Genomic DNA, 23,314 nt, shown 5'->3' with positions numbered 1-23,314 from the left:
TGCTGCGATGGTTTTCGTGGGAAATTGCATACATACACCACTCTCCCGTATGTGTCTTGGTATATCCGTAAATGGAGAAAAGTTGCTCCGGTTACTTTGACCCGTGTATGGTGTGGGAGTGGCATAAGTTAGTTGTCACAACGAATAAGAAAGTTTGACATGGATCAAGCTAAATCTTAAACCTCTGTAGAGTCACCTGTTTTACAAAAAAGAGCTGAACAGAGGAGAGTCTGCTGGCGAAAAAAAGAAAACACGACAGAGCTCGTTATAAAACAAGAATCAACATTGACTTGGCTTTTCGGAGATGGTGAGAACTGAGGAATTTGAAATGTTTAAAAAGCGATGAGTGTGAGGTAAGGTATTTTATTGAACAGATAAAATGGCATTTGTTGCTCTCTAACAGAGTTAATTGTAAAGCATTATTGTGGGTCTAGATCCAGTAATGTCTTCAGCTAGTCAGCTTGAGGTCTTTTCCACCTAAACTGTTAATATCTCTTAAGCCTAGTAGTGAATATTTTATGAACATTAGGATAATCACACAACCAAAACAACGTTCTTCCGCAAAATGCATGCAGTTTTGTTTTTTAACCGCTAGAGGCCCAAAAGTTCCATAGTGTACCTTTTAAAATAACATGTTAAAAAATACAATTTTGCAAGCTCAAGCAGCATAACAAGCTGTTTTGTACAGTTAAAAATTATTGGAAGCTAGACACATTCAGTTTACAAATGGCTGCACGCTCTAACGTTTTTCAAATAAGGTGGATACACTACTTCAAAAGTTTGAGGTCTGCAAGATTCTATTTTACTTTGTAAAGAAATTAATATTTAGCAAGGATGCACTAAATGCATTAATCATTTTACATAAGATTTCAATATCAAATAAATGCTGTTATTGTAAACTTTTTTCTTTTTTTTTACACAAAGATATTAAGCAACACCGCTGTTTCAAAATTGATGATAATACGATTTTTTCTTGAGCACCAAATCAGCATAATAGAATGATTTTGAAGGGTCATGTGACAGTGAAGACTGGAGTAATGATGCTGAAAATTCTGCTTTTGTAATTGTCAAATGAATAAATGTCATTTTATAAAGTATATTAAAATAGAAAGCAGTTATTTTAAATTGGAATGTATTTTTGTAACAATTTAATAGTTTAGTTATAGTTGATCAAATAAATGCAGCCTCTGTGAGCATAAGAGACTTCAAAAACATTTAAAAAAATCTTAGAGGCCCCAAAGTTTTCATCAGTATTGTAAATGTGTGTAATATCATTTTAAAGAGTTCTTCTTTTTTACAGGTGAGAAATGTGTTCACCGTTTGCTAACAGAAGGTTAGTATACAATCTAATCATTTATTAACTTTATGCTCTGCTGTGTGTGTGTACTTGGATGGGTGAAAGGCAGAGCACAAATTCAGAGTATGGGACACCATACTTGGCTACACGTCACACTTACACACTTACTTAATAATTTAATGGCATACCTTTGGCTTTCTCAGCTCTGTTTTGCAAATCCAGCTGTTTTTTTCCCCCTCATAGTCCTCCAGTTCTTCCAAAGGGCTTTGCATTATTATGTGGAGCAGAACAGGTAAACTGTTCACTTTTGTACTGTATAATAATAATAATAATAATAATAATAATAATAATAATAATGTGTTGTATGCATAGATGCAAATGTTGACATCTTGATCTTTATTATCCAGAATCCTTGATTGTCTGTAACATGGTTTATTGTTGTGTATTTACATTTGATATGCTCTTCAGGGGTCTGGTCGGTCGTCATGTAGCCCAGGCTCAGCTGATGCAGTCTTGTCTGGCAGTGGTGAAGGCCTCAATGCTGGTGGTTCAGAGATCTCAAGAACCCATTAGTACTGCAATGCTTTCAGCTTCAAGTGACCAATCTGATCTGCATCAAGTTCTCAGTGGACTACTGAACTGCTATACATGTATCTTGACTGATGGTATTGTGAATTCCACTGTATTCTTCATATGCAAATTGAGGTTTTTTTATGTGCACTATGTTGCCAAAAGTTTTGGGATGCCTGTCTTTACATGCACCAACTTTAATGACATCCCATTCTTAATTCGTAGGGTTTAGTATGCAGTTGGCCCACCCTTTGCAGCTATAACAGCTTCAACTCTTCTGGGAAGGCTTAACGCAAGGTTTAGAAGTGTGTTTTATGGGAATTTTTGACCATTCTTCTAAAGCGCATTTGTGAGGTCGGGCACTGATGTTGGACTGCTCTAATTCATCCCAAAGGTGTTCTATCGGGTTGAGGTCAGGACTCTGTCAGTCCAGTCAAGTTCCTCCACACCAAACTTGCTAATCCATGTTTTTATGGACCTTGCTTTGTTCACTGGTTGGTTCAGTCATGTTGGAACAGGAAGGGACCATTCCAAACTGTTCCCACAAAGTTGGGAGCATGAAATTTTCCAAAATGTCTTGGTATGCTGAAGCATTAATAGTTCCTTTCACTGTAACTAAGGGGTCAAGCCCAACCCCTGAAAAACAACCCCACACCAAACTTAAAACTTGTCACAATGTAGTCAGGCAAATATCATTCTCCTGGCAACCACCAAACTCATCCATCGGATTGCTAGACAGAGAAGCGTGATTTGTCACTCCAGAGAACACATCTCCACATCTCCAGTCCAGTGGATGCGTGCTTTACACCACTGCATCCGACACTTTGCACTGCACTTGATGTCAGGCTTGGATGCAGCTGCTCGGCCATGGAAACTGATTCCATGAAACTCTCTACGCACTTTTCTTGAGCTAATCTGAAGGCCACACAAAGTTTGTAGGTCTGTAGCCATTGACTCTGCAGAAATTCGGCGACTTCTGCGCACTGTGTGCTTCAGCATGCGTGACCCCGCTCTGATTTTACATGGCATACTACTTGGTGGCTGAGTTGCTGTTGTTCCCAATTGCTTTCACTTTGTTTTAATACCACTAACATTTGACCATGGAATATTTAGTAGTGATGGCAATTTCAAAACACTGCTTCATGAAGTTTCGAATCCTCTGTTTCGAATCAATTGGTTCGGAGTGTGTATCAAACTGCCAAAGTCACATGATTTCACTAAATGAGGCTTCGTTTCGTCATCACTGTTTTGAAACACTTTGAAATGTCAATGGTTCACCGCTAGGGGGCGATGATCTCTGTGAAACCATGAAACATGAGCAGTCACTGAGAACCATTGAACACGTGTCTGTGGGTTTTACCTGATCTTTGATCAGTTTTATACATTTGTAGACGTTTTAATTAGACATTAATATACTTCAAAGGAATAATAGTAGTTAATAGTCTCTTATTGGCATGTTTAGCTGAGCCATCCATGGAACAAACCCTGACAAATGATAAACGAACATATAGACACTTAATATTGAATTTTATTAGATGATTAGTTAATTGCATTTGAAAGATTTTACTTTCAATAAAACATTTGCAATAGATTTGTAAAAGGTGCTTTTATGCATGTTTGGCCTGGGATTGTTTTGAAGCTTCGACACAATACGGCACATTTGCTTCAACTGTTTCACGAAGCCTCGGTCTCCCTATCACTAATATTTAGTAGTGAGGAAATTTCACAAAAAGACTTATTGCACAGGTGGCACAGTACCATGCTTGAATTCACTGAGCTCCTGAGGACGACCCATTCGTTCACAAATGTTTGTAGAAGCAGTCTGCATGCCTAGGTGGTTGATTTTATACACCTGTGGTCATGGAAGTGAATGGAAGTGTCCCAATACTTTTGGCAATATAGTGTATTTACAATTTTCTTTTGTATATTGTAATTATTTTTGTATATTTTGTGTATTATATTAAGTTCTTGCCTTTTCCCCATCCAGAGGAGTTTGTTCAGACGGTCCAGAGCACTGCTGGGATGGCTGCTGTTTTGTTCATTAGATCTATTATGGGGAATGGAGATGATGCACCTGTTATAGTAAGTGAGCGTTTCCTTCATCCCAGCAGCAAGAGTCCAGCATTGTATTCTGTATTATCACGATCTCAGCTTGAGCTGCATTTTAACCCATTCCTGGCTGTGGTAAAGCTATGTAAAATGTGTCTCTAGGTTGCAGGTCTCCTGCAGTGTTCAGTGGATGCAGGCAGCACTGCCCCCCAGTGTTTGAGGCAGAGCTGTGCAGGTCTGTATGAGAGAACTAGGCCTGCAGCTGTGGCTCTGTATCTTAGTCATGGAGCTCTGGCTATGCTCAGCTGGAGAGGAAAGACTCTCTGTCCACAGGCAGAGAAACTGCTGCTGCTCATACCTGAAGTGCTCCTGTCTCTAGATACAAGGTATTAAAGGATACCAAATGCATTCACACAAGGATATGGTAAAATACATATTTTAACGATTGACTAGTCAGTGGTTTATCTGAACCAGGGATTTTGTCACTTTTGATCAATTTAATTCATCCTTGCTCAATAAAAGTATTAAACAAAAAAAAATAAAAAAAAAAATAAAAAAAACTGACCTCAAACTTTTGAATGGTAGTGTATATTCATCATTCATTTGCACTGAGAAATAAATACATAAATAAATAAATGAATAAATATATAAATAAAAGTCTCTGTCAACTGGAAGTAGCAACTGATTTTACTTCAGTGCTGTGACGTATATCCAAGTGAAACATTGAATAGAGGGCAGGGTTTTACTTTAGCGCACCTCCTCTCCATCTCTCGCTCATAGCAGATTAACGGTTCGAGGGGAATGGTTAAGCGTTTTCAACCCAAGCCGTCACACTGACGTCATCTGAAAAGGAGCGCCATTCCTGACCGGAAGTAGTTTTTCAGATTTTGATGAACTTTTTCCCCGCCAGCTTTAAAAAAAAAAGTTGCAAGCCACCGCCAGGGTTTTTGATAATTTTCACAAAAATATAATGGTCCATAGAATATTTTGTTGTATGAATATCTGAACATGCAATATATTAAAAGAAATAATAGACCCTCTGATTTAAAAAACAAAAAACAAAAAAACATTTTATTCTAGCTTCATGCATTCCTTTTTTATCAACACTTGAATATGGGTAAGTTTCATAAAAAAAGCAACATTTTGAACAAAAAGCTGAGAAAATCACATTTTGTCAAAGACTACATTCAGATATGATTCAGAACGATGATCAAAACACAGATGGAGTCAAGTCTATCAACACCCCTAATGCTTGCACAGTCCTGTAGCTCGTTTTGGGTTGACATTTCATTCAGTAACATTAGATAGTTTTGATTTATATGCTGTTTAATGTTGATGATCACGTTATTTTACATATGCATCTATTTACATATGATCGCTTGTTCATCTGTTTTGATGCATAATAGGGTGCTATTAACAGTGGAAACACAGAAAATTCTGTTTGGTGTTTTCTTACAAATAACGCAAAATTCTGTGTTTTGGCAGGGAAAGAGTTAAAGATTACAATGGCGCAAAAAAAAATTCTGTGTATTAACTTGCACAGATGAATTGTTCACCCTAAGACGTACTAACAAAGTAAATAGGGTCAAGTTTGATTTCATGTGGACTTTAAGTTGTTAAAGATGCATTTAATAATTTAATCCATTTAATCTGCTCTCTTAACATGATTCTCTCTCAGAGTGAAGGAGTCCAGTACAGTGATGGTAGTGGCTCGGGTTATGACTCTTTGGAGTGGAGCAGCGGTTGACTGCGCCAAGGTTGACACGTGTCCCCCTCTCCTTCGCTCGTCTCTGGTCGGAGGCTCTCCTCTGATTGCACGCCTTCACCACCACATCTACGCCCACTGGGAGCACCCGCTGGATGGGGTCCGCCACCAGATGCGCACCCTGTTCCAGAACCTTCTCAAGCTCCACCAGCATTGCAGTGAGCACAAGTCCGATCCCACTAGCGACCCTTACATCGCACAGCTCACCCGGGACCTTCTAGCACTGGAGTGGCATATGAAAGGAAAGTACGGCACGCTGGCCTGTCTGGTGGAGCACTTGGGTGCGGAGTATCTACTCAAGCTTGATGGTGGACTGCCATCCAGGCTGCTGGGTCTGATGGGGGATCAGACGCTGGCACCATACGCCAGCGACCTTCTGGAGAAATTATTCATCAGTCATAAGGCCCAGTTATGTGCCCAATTTAGGGATGGGCATGCCTGGATAGATGGATGGCATGAGGTTTGGGTGACACCTCTGCTGCAGGTACTGTGTACAGCCCGATTGGATCAAACCACTTATATACTAGACTACTTCCTGCCCAAACTGCTACGCTGCAACCCCTCCAGCCTTAGCCACATGGTACAGGCCCTGCAAGAGATGCCGTCTTGCAATGAGGGTAAGGGACTTTTAATCTGCAATGTAATATATTCAAATATGTGTATATATTTATTTTATATGCACACTTTGGGTATACTACCGCAAGTTTGGGCTCTAAGATTAGTTATATATTATTCTATATATATAACGAATAGTTATTATTTTTTTTTACAAAAGATTTCAGTTTTTCAAATAAAAATAAATAAATGCTTTTGTTCCATTTCAATTCATCTAGGATCAAAAATATTAAGCATCACAAATGTTTTCAATATTGATAAATATTAAGCATCACAAATGTTTTCAACATTGATAAATAATAATAAGAAATAATTCATGAGTGCCAAATCAGCATATTCAAATAAAAAGTACTGTAATATTCATTGTGATTTTCACCTTGCTGCCTATATGTGTATACAAAATTGATTAGAAATTTGATGATGATTGATAGAGAATGATGATTAGAAAATGGAAATATTGAATTATAGAAAGGCATATTGTATAGAACTTAATGTTTTTTTCTTAAATATATAATATAAGTGTTAAGAATGTTTGTTCCTCAGGGGCGACTGGTAGCAGAGGTGCGTTGGGAGCTCTAATGACGTGTCTGCGTGCTGCCCGGTGTCAGGGTGTTCTCAAGTCTGTTGAGGAGCAATTGTGGGGTGGCCTGGTGCCCCTCCCACTAATGCGACAGGCTCTGGTGCACAAACATGATCAGGTAAACCTGAACCAAGTTCTATTTTGCTGAACTGTAAATAATTAATGAGTGTCATTTTGGTGGCACTAGAACACTAATGGGAAATTGTGGCTGTTTTTGTGAATTCAGGTGCGAATGGATGCTCTGGGTTTACTATGTGAGAGCCATCGCAGCACGGAAAAACTGTCTAGACAGGAATTGGAGTTGATTCGCCACTTCCTGCCTTTTAGTCTGAACAGTCAGTCACCAGGAGTCAGACAGCAGACTGTCAGTCTATTAAAGAAGGTAGAAACCGATGTCAGTTCAAGCTTTGATTGGTCATAGGACCCTGTAAATTTGTTCTGATTGGCTCATGTCTTTTTTTGTTGTTGTGTTATCAGCTCTTGTGTAGGGTGAAGGACAGTGCTCAGCTTCTGCAAAAGAGACAGGACCAGCATGAGAATGACAAAGAACAGGAAGTCCTCAACATGTACCAGGTAAAACTGTGATACAATCTGAGCTGTAAGATAAACTGCACAGACAGTACTTTCATTGTGCAAATGATTTTACTGAATAGGCATTTTTGCATTTGAAACTGATTAGATGGTGCATAACTAAACTTAAAATTAGCTTGGAAAATATAACTAAACAAGTGACTTTAGAAATGCTTATCTAAACAGCAAGAAGTGCCAAGAAACATTCGAAACAAAGAGATAAGAGTCCTCTGATTACATGACCATTGAGTGATGTGTTGAATTCAGGAGACACACATGAAGCAATAAACATTAAGATAACAGAAAAAAAATTAGCTGTTCCCATTAGCAGGAGTTGTGTTAGTTGAGATGAGTCATATTTGAGGGAAATGTACCTTATTAATAATTGGAGTCAATGTTTATTATTATTGCGAGACAAGGAAGAATTATGGAGCTAGTCCAGTCTACTACTTAAAAGAGTTGTTCACTTTAAAATGAAAATTACCCCATGATTTACTCACCTTCAAGCCATCAGGTGTATATGACTTTCTTAGTAACTATATGACTTACTCATTTTGCCTTTAGTTATACAACTAAATACAATTACATTAATTTTGTTATTTTATAACCAAATTTAATTACATGTAACTAGTCACTCCTCAACCCTGCATACATTTTGTTCTAAAATATAGATAATCAAATTCTTGAAATAAAGTACCAATGTTGTTTAATTTAGTTTTTTCCAATGTTATTTTCATTTCAAAGTAATCAAATAACACAGTTGTTGTAAATGCAGTTATGATTCATTCCAATGCAAAACTCACTGAGCAACGCTGTTGCATCTAATTCTCATCTCAATGGCTCCTCAAATGTTCCATCATGTTCCACAAAATTACAATTACAATAAATCAAACTTAATTATTTGTTCTGTGACTAGAGCTTTTAAAGGTCCCATGGCATGGCATTTTTCTATTATTTTATAATGTTTCCTGAGGTGTACTTATATTGTTAGTATGATTTTTACATAAAAAAAGTCATAATTTAGAAATAAAAGGCATTTTTTCTATACTGATGTTTGCCCTGTGGCTGAATGCCCTGTTTCAAGGGGCGTGTCTGCTGTGAGACTTCAGTTAAAACGCCCACTGTTGTGATTGACTGACATCTTTGCATTTGAAATGAGTGTTAGATTATGTTGCGGAGGAGGCGTGGTTTAGCGAGGCACTGCATGCATGAGAGACTGATTGGGCACTCGTGAACCACGGAGAGCTGGAGGAAGTTTTATTGTAACAGACTTCATTGTAATGTATCTTATAATTTGTTTTTGTGTACATTTTTTACATTTCTGTGCATTTAAATAGTTTTTAGGTCTGTATTATATGTGTAAATAAGTAGGGACTTTGACGGGTGTTGCAGTCTGCGGAGCTATATGAAAAAAGAGGGAGCGCTTGTGAGAGCTTGCAGTTCATCATTCAGTGGCTTTAAGCAGATTTAAAGTTTACAGTTTGTTTAGCACCCCCTGAAAAGACAATAGGTGTGTATGTGCTTGTTTACTGTCATTTGTAATGAGTATGTTTGTGTATTTTGCTGTATTGTTATTGATAATGCTATGGAGAGAGAGTTTGTGTAAGAGGTGTTTATGCGCACTTCTTTGTTTTTTGTTCAGCTCTTACGGTGATTTTTGGAGAGAAACGGTTTCAATAAACTCCTGAAACATCAGTAAAGTCTAGCCATCATTCGGATGGGGTCTGCTACATTTATTGTACGGAGTTGTTGAGAGCGCTGTGCTGTTAGCTCGAGCTTATTTGTATCTGAGAGTTCTGAATAAACAGTCCCAGTCACGTCGAATCTGTCATTGCAGCGCGTTTCCTCTCACAAAATGCTTTCACCACAACTAACAGCAAAACACGACATGGACATGAATACAGTAAGAGCTTCGTTGTGCAGCATAACAGCGTCATTCATTATAATGGCAGTTTGGGCAAGTGTGCAGATACACTCGCGATGTGTGATTGACAGATCCGAGCATTATAAAGAGAGTGTTCTTTGATCGCTCTCTGTAGTTAAATCACTTAAAAAAGGATTTGTTTCATGCTACTAACAGAAACGATTGTTTTAGTCACGGGCTTGATTCACTGATGCATTACGCTTAGGGCATCAAGACAGCGATCATTAAACGATCTAGAAATAAAGTCTGAGTGAACTTAAATGATTAGCTACACATCAGAAATCACTGATCACAGATCAGGCATTAATGAACACTGTTACTCACTGTTTGTTGCGGTGCTGTCGAATCCAAATTGTAAAGTAAAGCCTTTGCTGACATTTAAACTGAATCCATTTTCAGAGTGCTCTGGGTGGGCAAAGCAGAGGAAGGGGGAGGGGGAGGGGGAGGTAACCTTTCCTGTTATGACCTCATAACAGGAAAATTCCAGATCGGCTCGTCTGAGCTGTCATTTTCTCATTGGCAGAGAAAGACAGCCAGAACTCGGTTTACACCCATCAAAATTTCTAGCCACTTGGGGACCATATACAGGCTAGGGGAATATCAATGTTAAAAAACCTCATAAAATGAAATGTTCATGCCATGGGACCTTTAACATTCATTGCTGGGGGAATACATTTCCTGTTAATGTAATCTTTAAGTAGCTCAAACTAATATAATTTATAGAATATGTAATGCAATCATATCTGACATATACTGTAAAGCTTCATTATTAAACACTTCACTTAAAATATTTTATTGAATTTTAATTCTGCTTCCTTTAATTCAAATTCTAATTGTAATTCTAGATCCTGTTTTTGACATAAATTCAAATTCAAGAATTGCATTGGAATTCAGGAGCCTCATTCTCAATTCAATTCTGAATTTTGCACAAGCCTGATGGGAGGGCAACCCTCTGAATATTGTGTTGGACAACAGGGGCTTTAAGTTAAAAAGGTTGAAAACCACTGTTCTAGGGTGTAACATCACATTGGAGAGTTTTGTACAGCCAAGCACAACTCAATTTTTTTTCCCAAAACTGAAAATCTATTTTGTTATTTTTTATCAGGAGTTCCTGCGCTGGTTCTGTGAGACTCTATTCCAGGTGCTTCATCCAGGAGCCTCGTTTTCCAGGTGTCTGCTGGCTCTGCACCTGTTGCTGCTGATCGCTGAACATTTCACCTTTAACACCGGTATTACCCAGTCTTACCTCATAAAACCTGCTAAACACTAGCCTGATGCATTTTCATTTTTTTTTTTTTCTTGCACAACTCAGAAGGATGTCATCGCTAGTGCTTGACCGATACAGCCAAGGGTAATATTATCAAACATTATTACACGGCTCTGTGGAATACTTGATTCTGATTGGTCAATCGCACCATGCAGCGGTATGTTAACAACCGATACCCGATAACAACCGGTAAATACTGCTAACACGTGCTGATCCGGGTAACTTAAGTCAGCGCTATACGCTTGCTAGGAATGTTTTTTCTTCGTGGGAGTTTTGCGTTTTGTTAACTAATAAAATATTAAAACTCAATTAAATAATTGTACACAAAATGTTGATTTATGTAATCCGGGCATTGCAGACTTACTCTCTCGTTTCATACAAACACAGCTGCTGCCATTTTGCAACAAAGTTTTGTACACTGTAATAGATTATAAGATAACAAACAGGTAAGATTTTAAAACGGTTTAATCTCAAATCAAGATCTATTATCCCCATAATTATTCATGTGGCTAAATGCTGTGTAATAAGTGGTGTGAATGTAATAATGCAGTTCATGGATTCTCATCCGTGGTATATGCCACTTCTGGGGCCTCATTTATAAACATTGCGTACGAACAAAAGAAGGCGTACGCCGCTCTCTACGCAATAATTGGTATTTATAAAAAGCAAACTTGACGGGAAAATGTGCGGTCCTTCACGCAAGCTCTGACCCAGGCGTACGCACAAAAACGGGTGAAATGAGAAATGGCGACACCGTCGGCAGAAGGAAGAAACAAATGAAAGTGTGTGAAACTGTAGACCGTTGTGTAAAAGAAATGGCAATACTGCCTCTCATAAATAACATGAAGACTTCACAAAGCAAGTCTTACAATTAACAGCCTACACGAACACCCGTTTGATCGATCTGCAGTATAAAACAAACAAAATCAAACGAAAATTACAACAGAAATGCAAATGAACACATATTTGCAAAAAGAAAAGAGAAATATGTTCTGCAATAATATTGGCATGTTATGCAATTCATCCTCATAAATAATATGGTAAACAGAACGAAATAGCTCATTAATAAAACTGATATTCTCGTCAATGTGTCCGTCTGGCGGAGCAGATATAGATGCAATTAGATAGATAGACAGATAGATAGATAATTAGGGAGATATAGCCTATAGATAGATAGATAGATGTATTAATTGTCCACTGGGGAAAGTTGTTTTCATAGTAAAATTTCTTCATCAGCTACGGAATCATGGTATTCATGCATATACCTTTAGTTTTATTTTTGATAAAATAACGTATGACGTATGTCTCAACCATTCAGAAAGCTGCAAGACATTACATTTGCACTGAACTATTTCCCATTTCCACGTAGATTATAACCGTCATCTATAGCTTGTCAGATGCAATTAAATGAATTGAAATAAAATGCCCCATCACAATGCGTAATGACGCACAATGGCTGATCTTGCGCTCTAGAAGATGTGGCAAATGGAAGTATTCGGAGTGAACGCATCTTCAGACAGCAAGAAGACTTGCTGGCAAACGAAGACACACTCTGGTGATGGAGCGCTAGACGCTTTTTTGCCTCAACTTTGATGTCCGACCATTTCTTTTTTATTTCGGCCATGGTCCGAGGTTGTGAGGCTACAGCATTTACAGCGTCTAAAACCTTTTGCCATTCAAGTGCCTTTTTAGCATTAGTAATGCCCACACTGTGCCCTCCAAAACAACATTTTTCTCCTCTTTTCAACCTCGCCAACGATCACTTCTACTTCACATTGAGTGAAGTTACGTTTTTTTTATTTCCTCTCTGTGTTTGCCATGATTTCGCAATCGATGAATATTAACTTGTGGGCGTTTCACGGACTATTTATGGGCAACTATGGGCGTGACATGAAGCCGCAAAAGCTGCGCTACATTTAGAATTGATTGTGATTTATTAAGGGAAAACTGCGTAGGATGTGCGTGCGCACGGTTTTATAAATCCGAATATTTTTGTGCGTATGCACGTCCTATGTTTCATCCGTACGCCACTTCTGACGCAAATCCTACGCAAAGTTTTATTAATGAGGCCCCTGGTCTTTTGCCTATTACTCGACGCGGGTAAATTGCAATCAAGGATGTTTTTTTATTTTTTTTTTATCAAGTACTCAAATTGAATCGGAATCCTGACAGCCCTAATAATTTGGTTTACAGAATCAAGAAATTCCTATCTGAATTATAAAAGTTTTTATTTAACAGATTTTAAGGTAAAAAAAAAAAATCAATTTATTTTCTAATAATTTATTTATAATTATTTTAGAATATATTTCAATATTAAGTAAAATATAATTTTAATAGCTGAACTTGTGCATGTGTTGTTTTCTTCCTTTAAATTAGATGGTATTTTATCATATAGACCTATATTGGCTTTAAATCAGCCATCGGGCACCCTGCTCTTTAAGATATTGGTTTTGGCCATCAAAAAAATCCACATTGATACACTAGTCACCTTTATACTCATCAATTCATCTGTTCACCTCTTTCTTTCAGGCTCTGTTGGTTTTGCTCTTGGAGAGTCAGTAAGTGCAGCTCATGCACAAGCTGTGCTGTACTGCCTTTCAAGCAACTTCCTTGAAGTCAAACAGCTCGCGTCCAACCTCTTTCAAAAACTGCCCCCTGCAGCAGTGCGACTTCAGGTCAGTGTAAAAAATATGAGTCTTAGACTATTATTAAGTAATGTTCAAATGAATATGAATGCTTTTCCTCATCTGCGTAGGAGCCGGAGAGGCTGCAGTCTTTGCAGAAGGTCGCGCTAGACCTCAGCACCAGCACCAAACCCTTCGACAGTGTCACTGCAGCTCATCTTCTCAAACTGCTGCTGCACCAGCCGGGTCTGCAGGACGCGTTACATGGCTGTTTCCGAAAGCAGTATATCCCTCTCCGACCACCAGCACTGAACCAGTTCGAGGCTTCCACTCTGGAGCAGAACACCTTGGCAGGTATCATGAAAATTGAGAACTGGTAAAATTTCAAGCACAATTAACTTCACAAGAATAACACATAGAAGGGAGTGAGACCATAGACATCTCTCTTGCTGCTGCAATCTTTTGTGGTGTGACAGATCGCTGTACTGCCTCAGTGAACCCATCGTCTCTTCTGCTATTAAATAAACATGAATGAACATCAGAAGGTATGATGAAAGATAGTCTTTCATTCCCAAAATCCGTATCATGTACTCAACATGTAATCGCTCAATCAGTGTTTCAACCGTGGAAAGGCGTCAATAAAACAGCTTGTCATATAATGTCACGTTTACCTCAGAATGGCCATTCAATGTTCAAAAACTCAGTTAGAAAAATTTACTTAAAGGAGCATTTTGCTAAATAAATGCCCTATATTACATATTCATTCTATTTTTACCTGTTCTTCAATTAATGGATGTTTGAATAAATTTATTTTATGACTGCCACGGTTTCAATGTGTATGTTAAAAAAAAGAGTAGAAACATAATTATGCCATTAAAAATGTATTCTATAACATTATTATAAAAACGTCCTTGTAATTTACATGTAAGTAGCCTACAAACCAATTCATTTTAACCTTTACTATTATAATGATGTACCAACTGGGGTTCCCTGTATAGTTTACAGAATTAGTTGAGAGATTTCTTGTTAGCCATGTACTGTACCTGATAGGCTCCAAAGTAATCAATATTAAATTGAAGTAAATCGAATTACAAGCTTGAGAATCGAAATCCAACCAATTGTGAAATTTGTGTCAATAAATGTTTATTTTTTTACTTGAAGCAAATATTGTCTTTTCCCTTATATTTACTTGTCAGATTGTACCAGAATGCTTTGTTTACAAGTTAAAATCACAAAAATATTCGTCCAGATCCCTCAACAATATATTTCGTAAACATGTCACCTTTTGACTTCTTCTGAGTTTGCAGGTCTGAGGTATACTTGACAGGGACGTATTACCGCACAGGCCTGCCAGGCTCGTGCCCAGGGCACTAGAAATTGGAGAGCAACAAACAACACACCCGCTGTGTTGTGTTTTTATCAGTGAAAATGACCAATGAGACTTTTGTGTTTGTGATGTTTCAGTGGTGCAGTGGCTGATGATTTGTCTGAAAGAAGAAATTTTGAAGGCTGAGTCGTCTCTTCTGCAGGCTGCTGCTTCCTGTCCTTTATATGGCAGAGTTCACTGCATCACTGCAGTACTCCAACAGCTCAACACTGGGTACTTCCACACACACTTAACCTTTAATCATTACAGAGGTCTTACAAAAGTCTTGGCATTAATTTTGACTGGTGTACGTGGGGTTGATATATTTCTGTGCATTTAGATCACTTGTACTGCTGTCTCAATGGAGGGCTGTTGTGTCAGAGCTTATAGGCCTGTGCTACAGGATGTCTGATGTTGTGTCACCTGTGGTTCAGAGCTCTTCCCCTGAGGGCCTCATTCCCATGGATACAGAGTCTGGTAAATGCATATAACACTGTCCTAACTAAGTGAGTCCTAACCAGCCGCTACCATGTCAAGTAATGCACAAGTAGTCCCCTTGATTTGTTCAAGGTAGCCCCTCATCTGAAGGATGTGTCAAGTCAAGGTAAGGAAGTATATCTTAATTGGTGTTGTTGGCCACAATGCAGAATTTAGGGTGTTTTCACACTTGGTCCTTTTCAGGGGTCTGAGCGCCGAGACCATCTCGGGAGGTGGTCTGGGTACGGTTCGATCTCATTTTATGGCACGGTTCGCTAAAAACACGCAATCTGAACACAAATCGCTCTGGGCTTACTTGATTTTTTTCTGTTCGCAAATTCCAAAGTATTTTTGGTCATCAAATGCCTCTGTACAAATCGGCTGTTCGTCATGGCTACTACTTCTGGCAAATCTCTACAAATTATTTGTTCACAACTTGTTTATTGCCATTTCAACCGCTTACGAGATACGCTGCAGCGCGACTTGCCAGTTTAAAATGGTGTTACGAGCGCACACACCTAAAGCACATGCACAGAAGCCAGCTTTCACTACGCGTGTACTAAACGGCATCTTTAGCGTCTTATTGTATTTATTTTAAAGTGTCAAAAACACAGGTTTCACATAAACAGGTTTTGTCTTAAAGGGGTCATATAATGCCATTTTTGTACAAGTTAATATGATTCTTTAGTGTCTAAATGAAAAGTTTGTAATATACTTTAATTAAAAATTCTCATTAGTTTTGTAAGAAAACACAAATTTTACCTGGTCAAAAACAGCTCTGTTTTCAGCAAGACATTTCAGTGCATGTGACTTTAAATGATAATGAGCTTTGCTCACCCCGCCCCTCTGCTCTGTGGGGCGTTCAGTCGACAACACCACAACACACGTGGAGTGTTGCCTTGACAACAATTGAGGGTATATTTTCGAGAAATAATGGCAACGGGAGTCTCTGCGGACACATCTGAGCAACCTTATCATTTTGAACCGGAGTCGGACCAGGAACAAGATGACGAACCCAACGAAGTTCAAACAGGACGTTTCTGAATGGTTGGTTTACGTCATGTCACTTTGATCTATCTTTGTACTGGCAGAGTAGTGTAGTGAGATACGAATGCTATGTGTTTACTGATGTATACGTTAGTTCACTGACAGATTGATGTTATGTTATAAGATTTTTTTTGACATTACTTCTTAATCAGTAACAGACACCGTTATAAACCATCTAAAAAAGTAAGCTTAGGGTAGTGTTACCACGTTAACTTTATCACCCGCGTACAGTTTGTAATAACCATAACGCGTTGTTCATTATAAACGTGGGATTATGAATTATATTGAGAACGTCATTCACAGAAAGCATGCCGTAATGTAACTTACCCTGTAAACTTTAGCCTCATTCATCGTGAAGCGTGCAAGCGATTTGCAAAGATTAATATAAAGGTTAATAAAACGTTACACTCACATCTTCTGAAGGTGCAGCAGGAACACAATCCTTTTTTCAAGAGCAGCTTATTAGCAAAACCTGCTTTATACTGAACCTTGTTTATAAAGCAGTCTGCTGAGAAATGATTCGCGCAAACATTGACGTTGATCGGGGGGAATATTCCCTTCGAAAACAAAACTCAGCAGCCACTGTGTCTTCAGCGGTTCGGATTTAGGAACATCAAATTGACTGCTGTGTTCGTTATTACACCCAAGAACAGAACACCACAATTGCTTAGACGCCATTCTGCTCCAGCTTATCAACAATGGCGGACTGATGACAGCTCGCTCAGGGCGGGTCTGTGTTGAAACGCTGCTGTCAATCAACAATCTTGGGAGGGGCGTCCGACCGCGTAACGTCACACGGTCAGACGGCTCGATTTGAGACCGGGGAAAATATATAAGGAGATTTAAAAAAAAACACTGGATGGATTTTTATCATTATAGGATGGTTGTGTATAGGCACTGCCAAAACACATTTCCGTATAATCAACTTGTAAAAGTGCATGTACCATTATATGACCCCTTTAAGTGAATGTAAACATCTGCATTACTAGCCTAATATAAGAATCAGTGGAGTACGTCATACAGTGAACAATATGCGGTTTTATTTTTTCATGTGATTATTCCATTTCTTGCTTGAATGCTGTTTTTAGGCATACCTATACTTTACCTGGAAAATGTAAAGCAGTTTATTTAATTTGCATCTTTCTTTTACTATTTTATTGTATTGTTTATTTTTTGTATGCTGATGTTATTGTCATTCTGCAATAATAACATTGTATGCATTGCATTCGATAATTGTACTAAGATATATTGCTTTATTGTGATTAACTGACCTTATGACTGACAGCCCAAATAGTAGGGATGCACCGAATATTCGGCCACCGAAAATTTTCGGCCGAAAATGGCCCAAAAGTGCATTTTCGGTTTTCGGCCGAAAGACTTTTATCACCGAAACAACACGGCCGAAATGTTGTGATGACGCAAACAGAAACCGCGACCTGCACGTGCTTGTCTGAAGCAGTATATTTGAGAAACACCCACGTCAGCTCCATGCATAAGCACTGACAGCCAGAGCTCATGTTCTCGATGAGAAGAGGAACAGACTTCACTGTGAGTTCCCACACAAACATCGATCAACATGTATCACGAAATTCAAACGATAAATGGCGTTTTGACGCTCTTTAATGTGGCATCACTGATCACATCACAGTTCAAGCCGCGGCGCGCGCGCGTGAACGCGAATATCTGTGAGCGCGATCGATCATCTCTTCCTTAAGAATAAACATGAATGAACATCTAAGGTATGTTGAGGATACATTATCACTCACTGTCACGTATCATATGTGGTGTAATCGCTCAATCAGTGTTTCAGCAGCGAAAAGACGTCAATATAACTGCTTGTAAACTAGCCTAAACAATGTCATGTAACTTTAGCATCACATTTACCTCAGGCAGTCATTCAGTGTCCACAGAATTTTATTCACTAGAGTAAATCAACTCTTTCACTAAATATATGACCTATATTAGCCGTTATATTCATTATATTCTACTTAACCTGTTAATGAGATCTTGATTATCTCCTGTATGTTTAAATAAACCTTTCATGAAAATGACAGACACTGTGTATAAATGATTATATTTCAACAACGAATTGGAGAAAAAACTATTTTATTATTAGATTATTAGTTATTGCAAAAAACTGCCTTATGTGAAGTTTACATGTTTGCGTACTATGTTATTTGAGTGTTGATTATTAGACCTAAAAATAAATAGCAACTGAATTACGGCTAATAGTTTGGGCTCTGTTGTTAACCTTTAATATTAATGTGCAAGTAAGGGCTCCCCATATAGTTTACAGCAATATCTTCAATACACTTTTAGTTATAATTTAATTCATTTAAGGACAGATACTTTTTTTTTTCAGTAAACCAATAAAAATAAATAAAAAGTCATTTTGTAAAACTGTTGTCCTGAACCGTCAGTTTTGTGTGTCGCTACACCCCTATTCTACAGTTAACATATGGGCTATGGCAGTCTTTGCTTTGATACACTATTATGTTGAAGGCCTACAGAGAAAATAGTTGTATCTTTAAGCAGTTGCACTTGTTCTGAAAGCACTTTCTTGTAGTAGTCCTACAGAGAAAAATTTTAAATGCACTAGACCTAAATGTACTTTGTTTTTATGAGAGAACTTTTAATTTTAAAACCTTTCTGTAGGCCTGTACATTATTATTTAATGCACAAATGAGTGGGGTCAAGTTAAACATTTTAGTTTGAATTTTATTTTATACTGTGCATTGTTGCAATGTGCTAAATAAATATTGGCATAATTTGTAATTGATTTATTCTTTGAAACTTTAATATTAATTTATGCAATTACAATGCCTTGATTTTAGTAAAGTTAGTAAACAGTCATAGCCATAAATGCAATGGTACTAATAATTGGCATAATTTATTTCGGTGTTTCGGTTTTCGGTTTTCGGCCTTGGTTTCCTCTTTTTCGGTTTTCGGTTTCGGCCAAGAATTTTCATTTCGGTGCATCCCTACCAAATAGCCAATCAAAGCCAAGCGTTGTTGTTATCCATCATTTTCTCCATCAAGCTTTAAAGCTCACTGAACTGTCAGACATGTATAAATAAATCTTTTCCCTTTTAACTATGGTTAAAAAATGTTATGGCATATGTAATTTGAATACTAGGTATCTATCCAGAGTGGATTTAATGGAGTTTTGTTCATTCCGTTCCCAAAATCAGCCAGTAATTTTTAAAAATTCAAATGTTGGATTATACTTGTTTTTCTTTGACAATGACCTTCATTCATTTTACACTTTCGTGATTCTGTGATGCATATTTTGTTGCTCCAGGTCTTATTATTATTATTATTATTATTATTATTATTATTATTACATAGCATATTTTTCTCTCTCTCCACAGAGACCTCTGCTGACCTACAGAAAATCCTGCAGGAGATTCAACCTCATGACACAAATGACTTTTTCACAAGTGCCAGAGAACTGGACCCCAGTGAGACTGACCATAACAGCGAGCAGAAAGAGCCAGAGAACACCGTTCATAAACAACAAATCTGTAACACTGGTACAAACACATTTGCTCATCACTAGAGACCGTTCCTCCACCTTATTGCCTTTTACCATAGTATCTGTATCAAAAAGCTCATTTTGAACTCAAATTTCATACATTGAGGCATGGCATAAATCCACTTGTTTGATGACTATAGTAACTGTACTGATATTTTAAACATCATAATACTTTTAAGCCATTATTCAGTAATACATGTCCTGTCCATTAGAGGCCGACATTTGATTAGTATTTTCCGAGTGCTTATTTTTTTGTAATGTATGTTTATTTGTTGTCTAGGTGGCAGTGATAGAGAGGCTTATCGAGTCACTGCTCAGATGGTGCTAGTGTGTTGCTGGAGGACCATGAAAGAAGTGTCCATGTTACTGGGTCATCTGTGTCAGAGCATGACCCTGTACTGTCCTCTCACACACCCTGACAGCAGAGGAGTCATTACGGAGGACCAGGTCAGACACAGACACTCGTCTAGTATTCACTGTCTGACATGTATACACACTCTCATCACTCAGACTGTTATAATAGAAGCCGCCGGGCTCTCCCTGAAGCCATGATCTCAGTTACTTAAGCGTGTGAGATATAATGGAGAACTGTACCTCATACTGTAGTTTGATGATTTTTACCAGTAATTTGATCTTTTTGAGCTCAGGGCAGAGAGATGAGACATCATGTTAATAGCTAATACAGACTTAAATATGGTCTAGTGAACAGCCCCTGAATATGCGTCAGGAAATGTGATCACGGTGAATACAACTTAATTTGCCATAAAGCTGAGCCTGGTGCCCATTAAAAAGAAAATGTCAAACGTATTTCCAGTTTAGACTCAAAGACTGTTCTAATCCCTAGTTGCCTCAGTGTCTACTCTCTTTATAGTAGGCTTCCGTCTACGGTGGAATCCTCTCCCATATGACAAATCTTTGCTTGAATGTGCGGAAATAATCATTTATTCATATATTTATTTACAGGAAAAAAAATACATATATTTAAATATGTGCAGTGTACTTTCCTCTCAATAACAAAATAAGCACGCAGTGAGAAAGCAGCAGTTAAGAAAGAAAGAAAGAAGATCTGATTGTAGTGACGTGGATATGTTTGCACTAGCACTTCAATTCACCGGCATCATGTAGACAGATGAGGTAATTCAAATTACACTGTTATGATTGTTTGATTATAAAGTATATTTGACACTATAGACTATAGATCTGGCAACATGAGACTATAGTTTGAATAAATCCCTTTTATTTGCATGACACATTGTATGCTGGTGAATTGGCTTCGTTTAAGATAAAAATGGACAAACTACGACCTGCTCAGGGGCATCGCACCCGTGGGGACACTTTTCCCGGTGAGAGGGTTCAACACCTGCACGTTTTATGCAGTTTTGCACAAACGCCTTACAGCAGTCGCTCCTCCGTTTCTCTGGCCGCTCTGTATCTGCGCTCGCTGCGGCTGCCTTCAAAAATGCCATTTCAAAAATTTATTTTGCCTATTAAATGCAAAGTTTTTAATTTTAAAAGCATTTCTAAATTAAGTTCATATTTCCAACAAACGAAATTCTGAGCCAAAATAACGAAGTGGTGCTCAAGTAGGCTATAAGGCGCTTTCCTTGCTATTAATAACACTCCTGTGTCTCCGATGCGGTGGCCGGGACATAAACCTACCAATATCTGTGGTATAATTTTTGGAATGACTAATGTTTCAAACCAATGGAAAATTCTGAACAAAGATTTCGTTTTGGTGAGTGATTCTTTAAATGTCTCTAACATGACTGATCACTGAACACTGATTGCAGCTCGGCAAGTTTTCCCATGTGAGATGTTATGTGCACACACTGAATTTGGCTTCTCAGCAAGTGCTAAAGTTGTTTTTCTTCTGCATTTGCCTATGTTTTAAAGAGATAAAAACAAAACGCATATTAGCTCCAATTTTGGTTCAAATGTAAAGTTCATATATTTGCACAGCAGGACAATTAGTTACCAAAAATGTATGTTAAGAATCGTTTTGGGAATCGAATCGTTACTCCCAGAATCGGAATCGGATCGAATCGTTAAGTGCCTTAAGATTCCCACCCCTACAGAATAGCTCTTTCTGCATTATCCTGAACATTTTATAGCCATTCATTTCATGTGTCTTTGAACGGCAGAGAGGCTCTCTGGAGTGCTCTTAAAGGTCACATCCTTTTGATTTTTCTGGCAAAACGTCCCGAGTCCTTTACTTAAAAATCAATCTACATGCTCTCATAGAAAACCTAGGAAATCGGGGAAGGTCTAATTAAAGTATGGTTACAAGCTGTTCACACATTGGCAATAAAAAATAAAAGCGATTTAAAACATGAAAATGGTTCCATATAGCCCCTTTAAATTTACAGTAAAAAAAAGAATGAAAGAATGAAAAGTGTTATTACCTTATTCGAAAGGGTCATGAATAGTAATGTTGAGCACTGCTCTGATTGGCTGTTTTAAAGCAAGGTTCATTTCCGTAGCTCACACAACTGACTTGCTGTGCTAAACAAGCTTACTTAATAATAGTACACAGTGAATCTGCCCTTATAACGCAGCACATACTCACTTAATGATAAGTACCTTACCTTTACTTTGAAGGTGAGACCTCATTGTTTTCCATTAGGCCTATATGACAACTGTCTTTGAAAACAAGAAACTTTGAAAATAAGAAACTTCTCAAAAAATTTAAAACAGTGAAATTCCACAACACTTTAAAGGTCCCGTTCTTCGTGATCCCATTTTTCAAACTTTAGTTAGTGTGTAATGTTGCTGTTAGAGCATACATAATACGTGTAAAATTATAAAGCTCAAAGTTCAATGCCAAGCGAGATATTTTATTTAACAGAAGTTCCCTTTCAAAGCCTACAGCGAACGGCCGGTTTGGACTACATCCCTGTACATCCTGCTTTAATTACGTCAGTAGAACAGTTTGTCGACTAACCTCCGCCCTACAAGAATTCGCGAAAAAGGGGGCGTGTGGTCTTGTTGCTCCCTCGTGGAGAAGAGGAAGTGTTGCGTTCGGTTCGGTTCGGTTCGGTTCGGTTGCGTTTGTCGCCATGTCGTTCAGACGCTGTTATTTTCATCCCGGAGTCAAATAACCTTTGTTTGGCCTTCAGGGGCTGTAGTTTGAGCGCGTTCATCTCCCCGTTATGGTAAGAGGCGTGACCTTTCCGGGCAACGTGTGCTATGCTGCTGTCGAATCACAACACGGGAACCGCTGGCACAATCAGAACTCGTTACGTGTTTCTGAAGGAGGGACTTCATAGAACAGGGAAATCTTTCAAGCCGTTTTGAGGACAGTGAAAACAGTGGTATACAGAGAAGTAAATTGTGTGAAAAATACTGTGTTTTTTTACACATGAAACATGAACACATGTTATATTGCACACTGTAAACACAATCAAAGCTTCAAAAAAACACGAAAAACGGGACCTTTTAATGTTTTTTCTTTTTTTCTTCTATTAAGACTTCTAAAAGACTGTATTGTCACACAGAGGTTGTGTAAGTGCAGTTATTCAGCAAACACAATAGCAAATAATCGAGAGATCATGCTTGGATTTATTACAGTTCATCACTGAGAAGCGAGTCATGACAGAACACAGACCGACTGAATGATACTGTAATTTAA

General features: G+C 38.1%; 1 protein-coding gene across 1 annotated transcript in view; it reads left to right on the top strand.

Annotated features, from left to right (window-relative positions):
* The window catches only part of thada (THADA armadillo repeat containing), a 157,560-nt gene that overhangs the window by 8,026 nt on the left and 126,220 nt on the right, over positions 1–23,314 (top strand). Inside the window, 16 exon segments of the mRNA XM_079842969.1 lie at positions 1,301–1,333; positions 1,541–1,589; positions 1,766–1,962; positions 3,855–3,949; positions 4,079–4,302; positions 5,595–6,298; positions 6,840–6,994; positions 7,103–7,258; positions 7,354–7,449; positions 10,476–10,599; positions 13,167–13,312; positions 13,393–13,615; positions 14,726–14,861; positions 14,968–15,104; positions 19,523–19,684; positions 19,967–20,133. Coding sequence (XP_079699095.1) covers positions 1,301–1,333; positions 1,541–1,589; positions 1,766–1,962; positions 3,855–3,949; positions 4,079–4,302; positions 5,595–6,298; positions 6,840–6,994; positions 7,103–7,258; positions 7,354–7,449; positions 10,476–10,599; positions 13,167–13,312; positions 13,393–13,615; positions 14,726–14,861; positions 14,968–15,104; positions 19,523–19,684; positions 19,967–20,133 — 2,804 coding nt within the window.

The sequence above is a fragment of the Gobio gobio genome (assembly GCF_949357685.1).
Source record: "Gobio gobio genome assembly, chromosome: 18".
NCBI lineage: Eukaryota > Metazoa > Chordata > Actinopteri > Cypriniformes > Gobionidae > Gobio > Gobio gobio.
The sequence above is the reverse complement of the archived record's forward strand: the minus strand, read 5'-3'. Positions and strand labels throughout refer to the sequence as shown.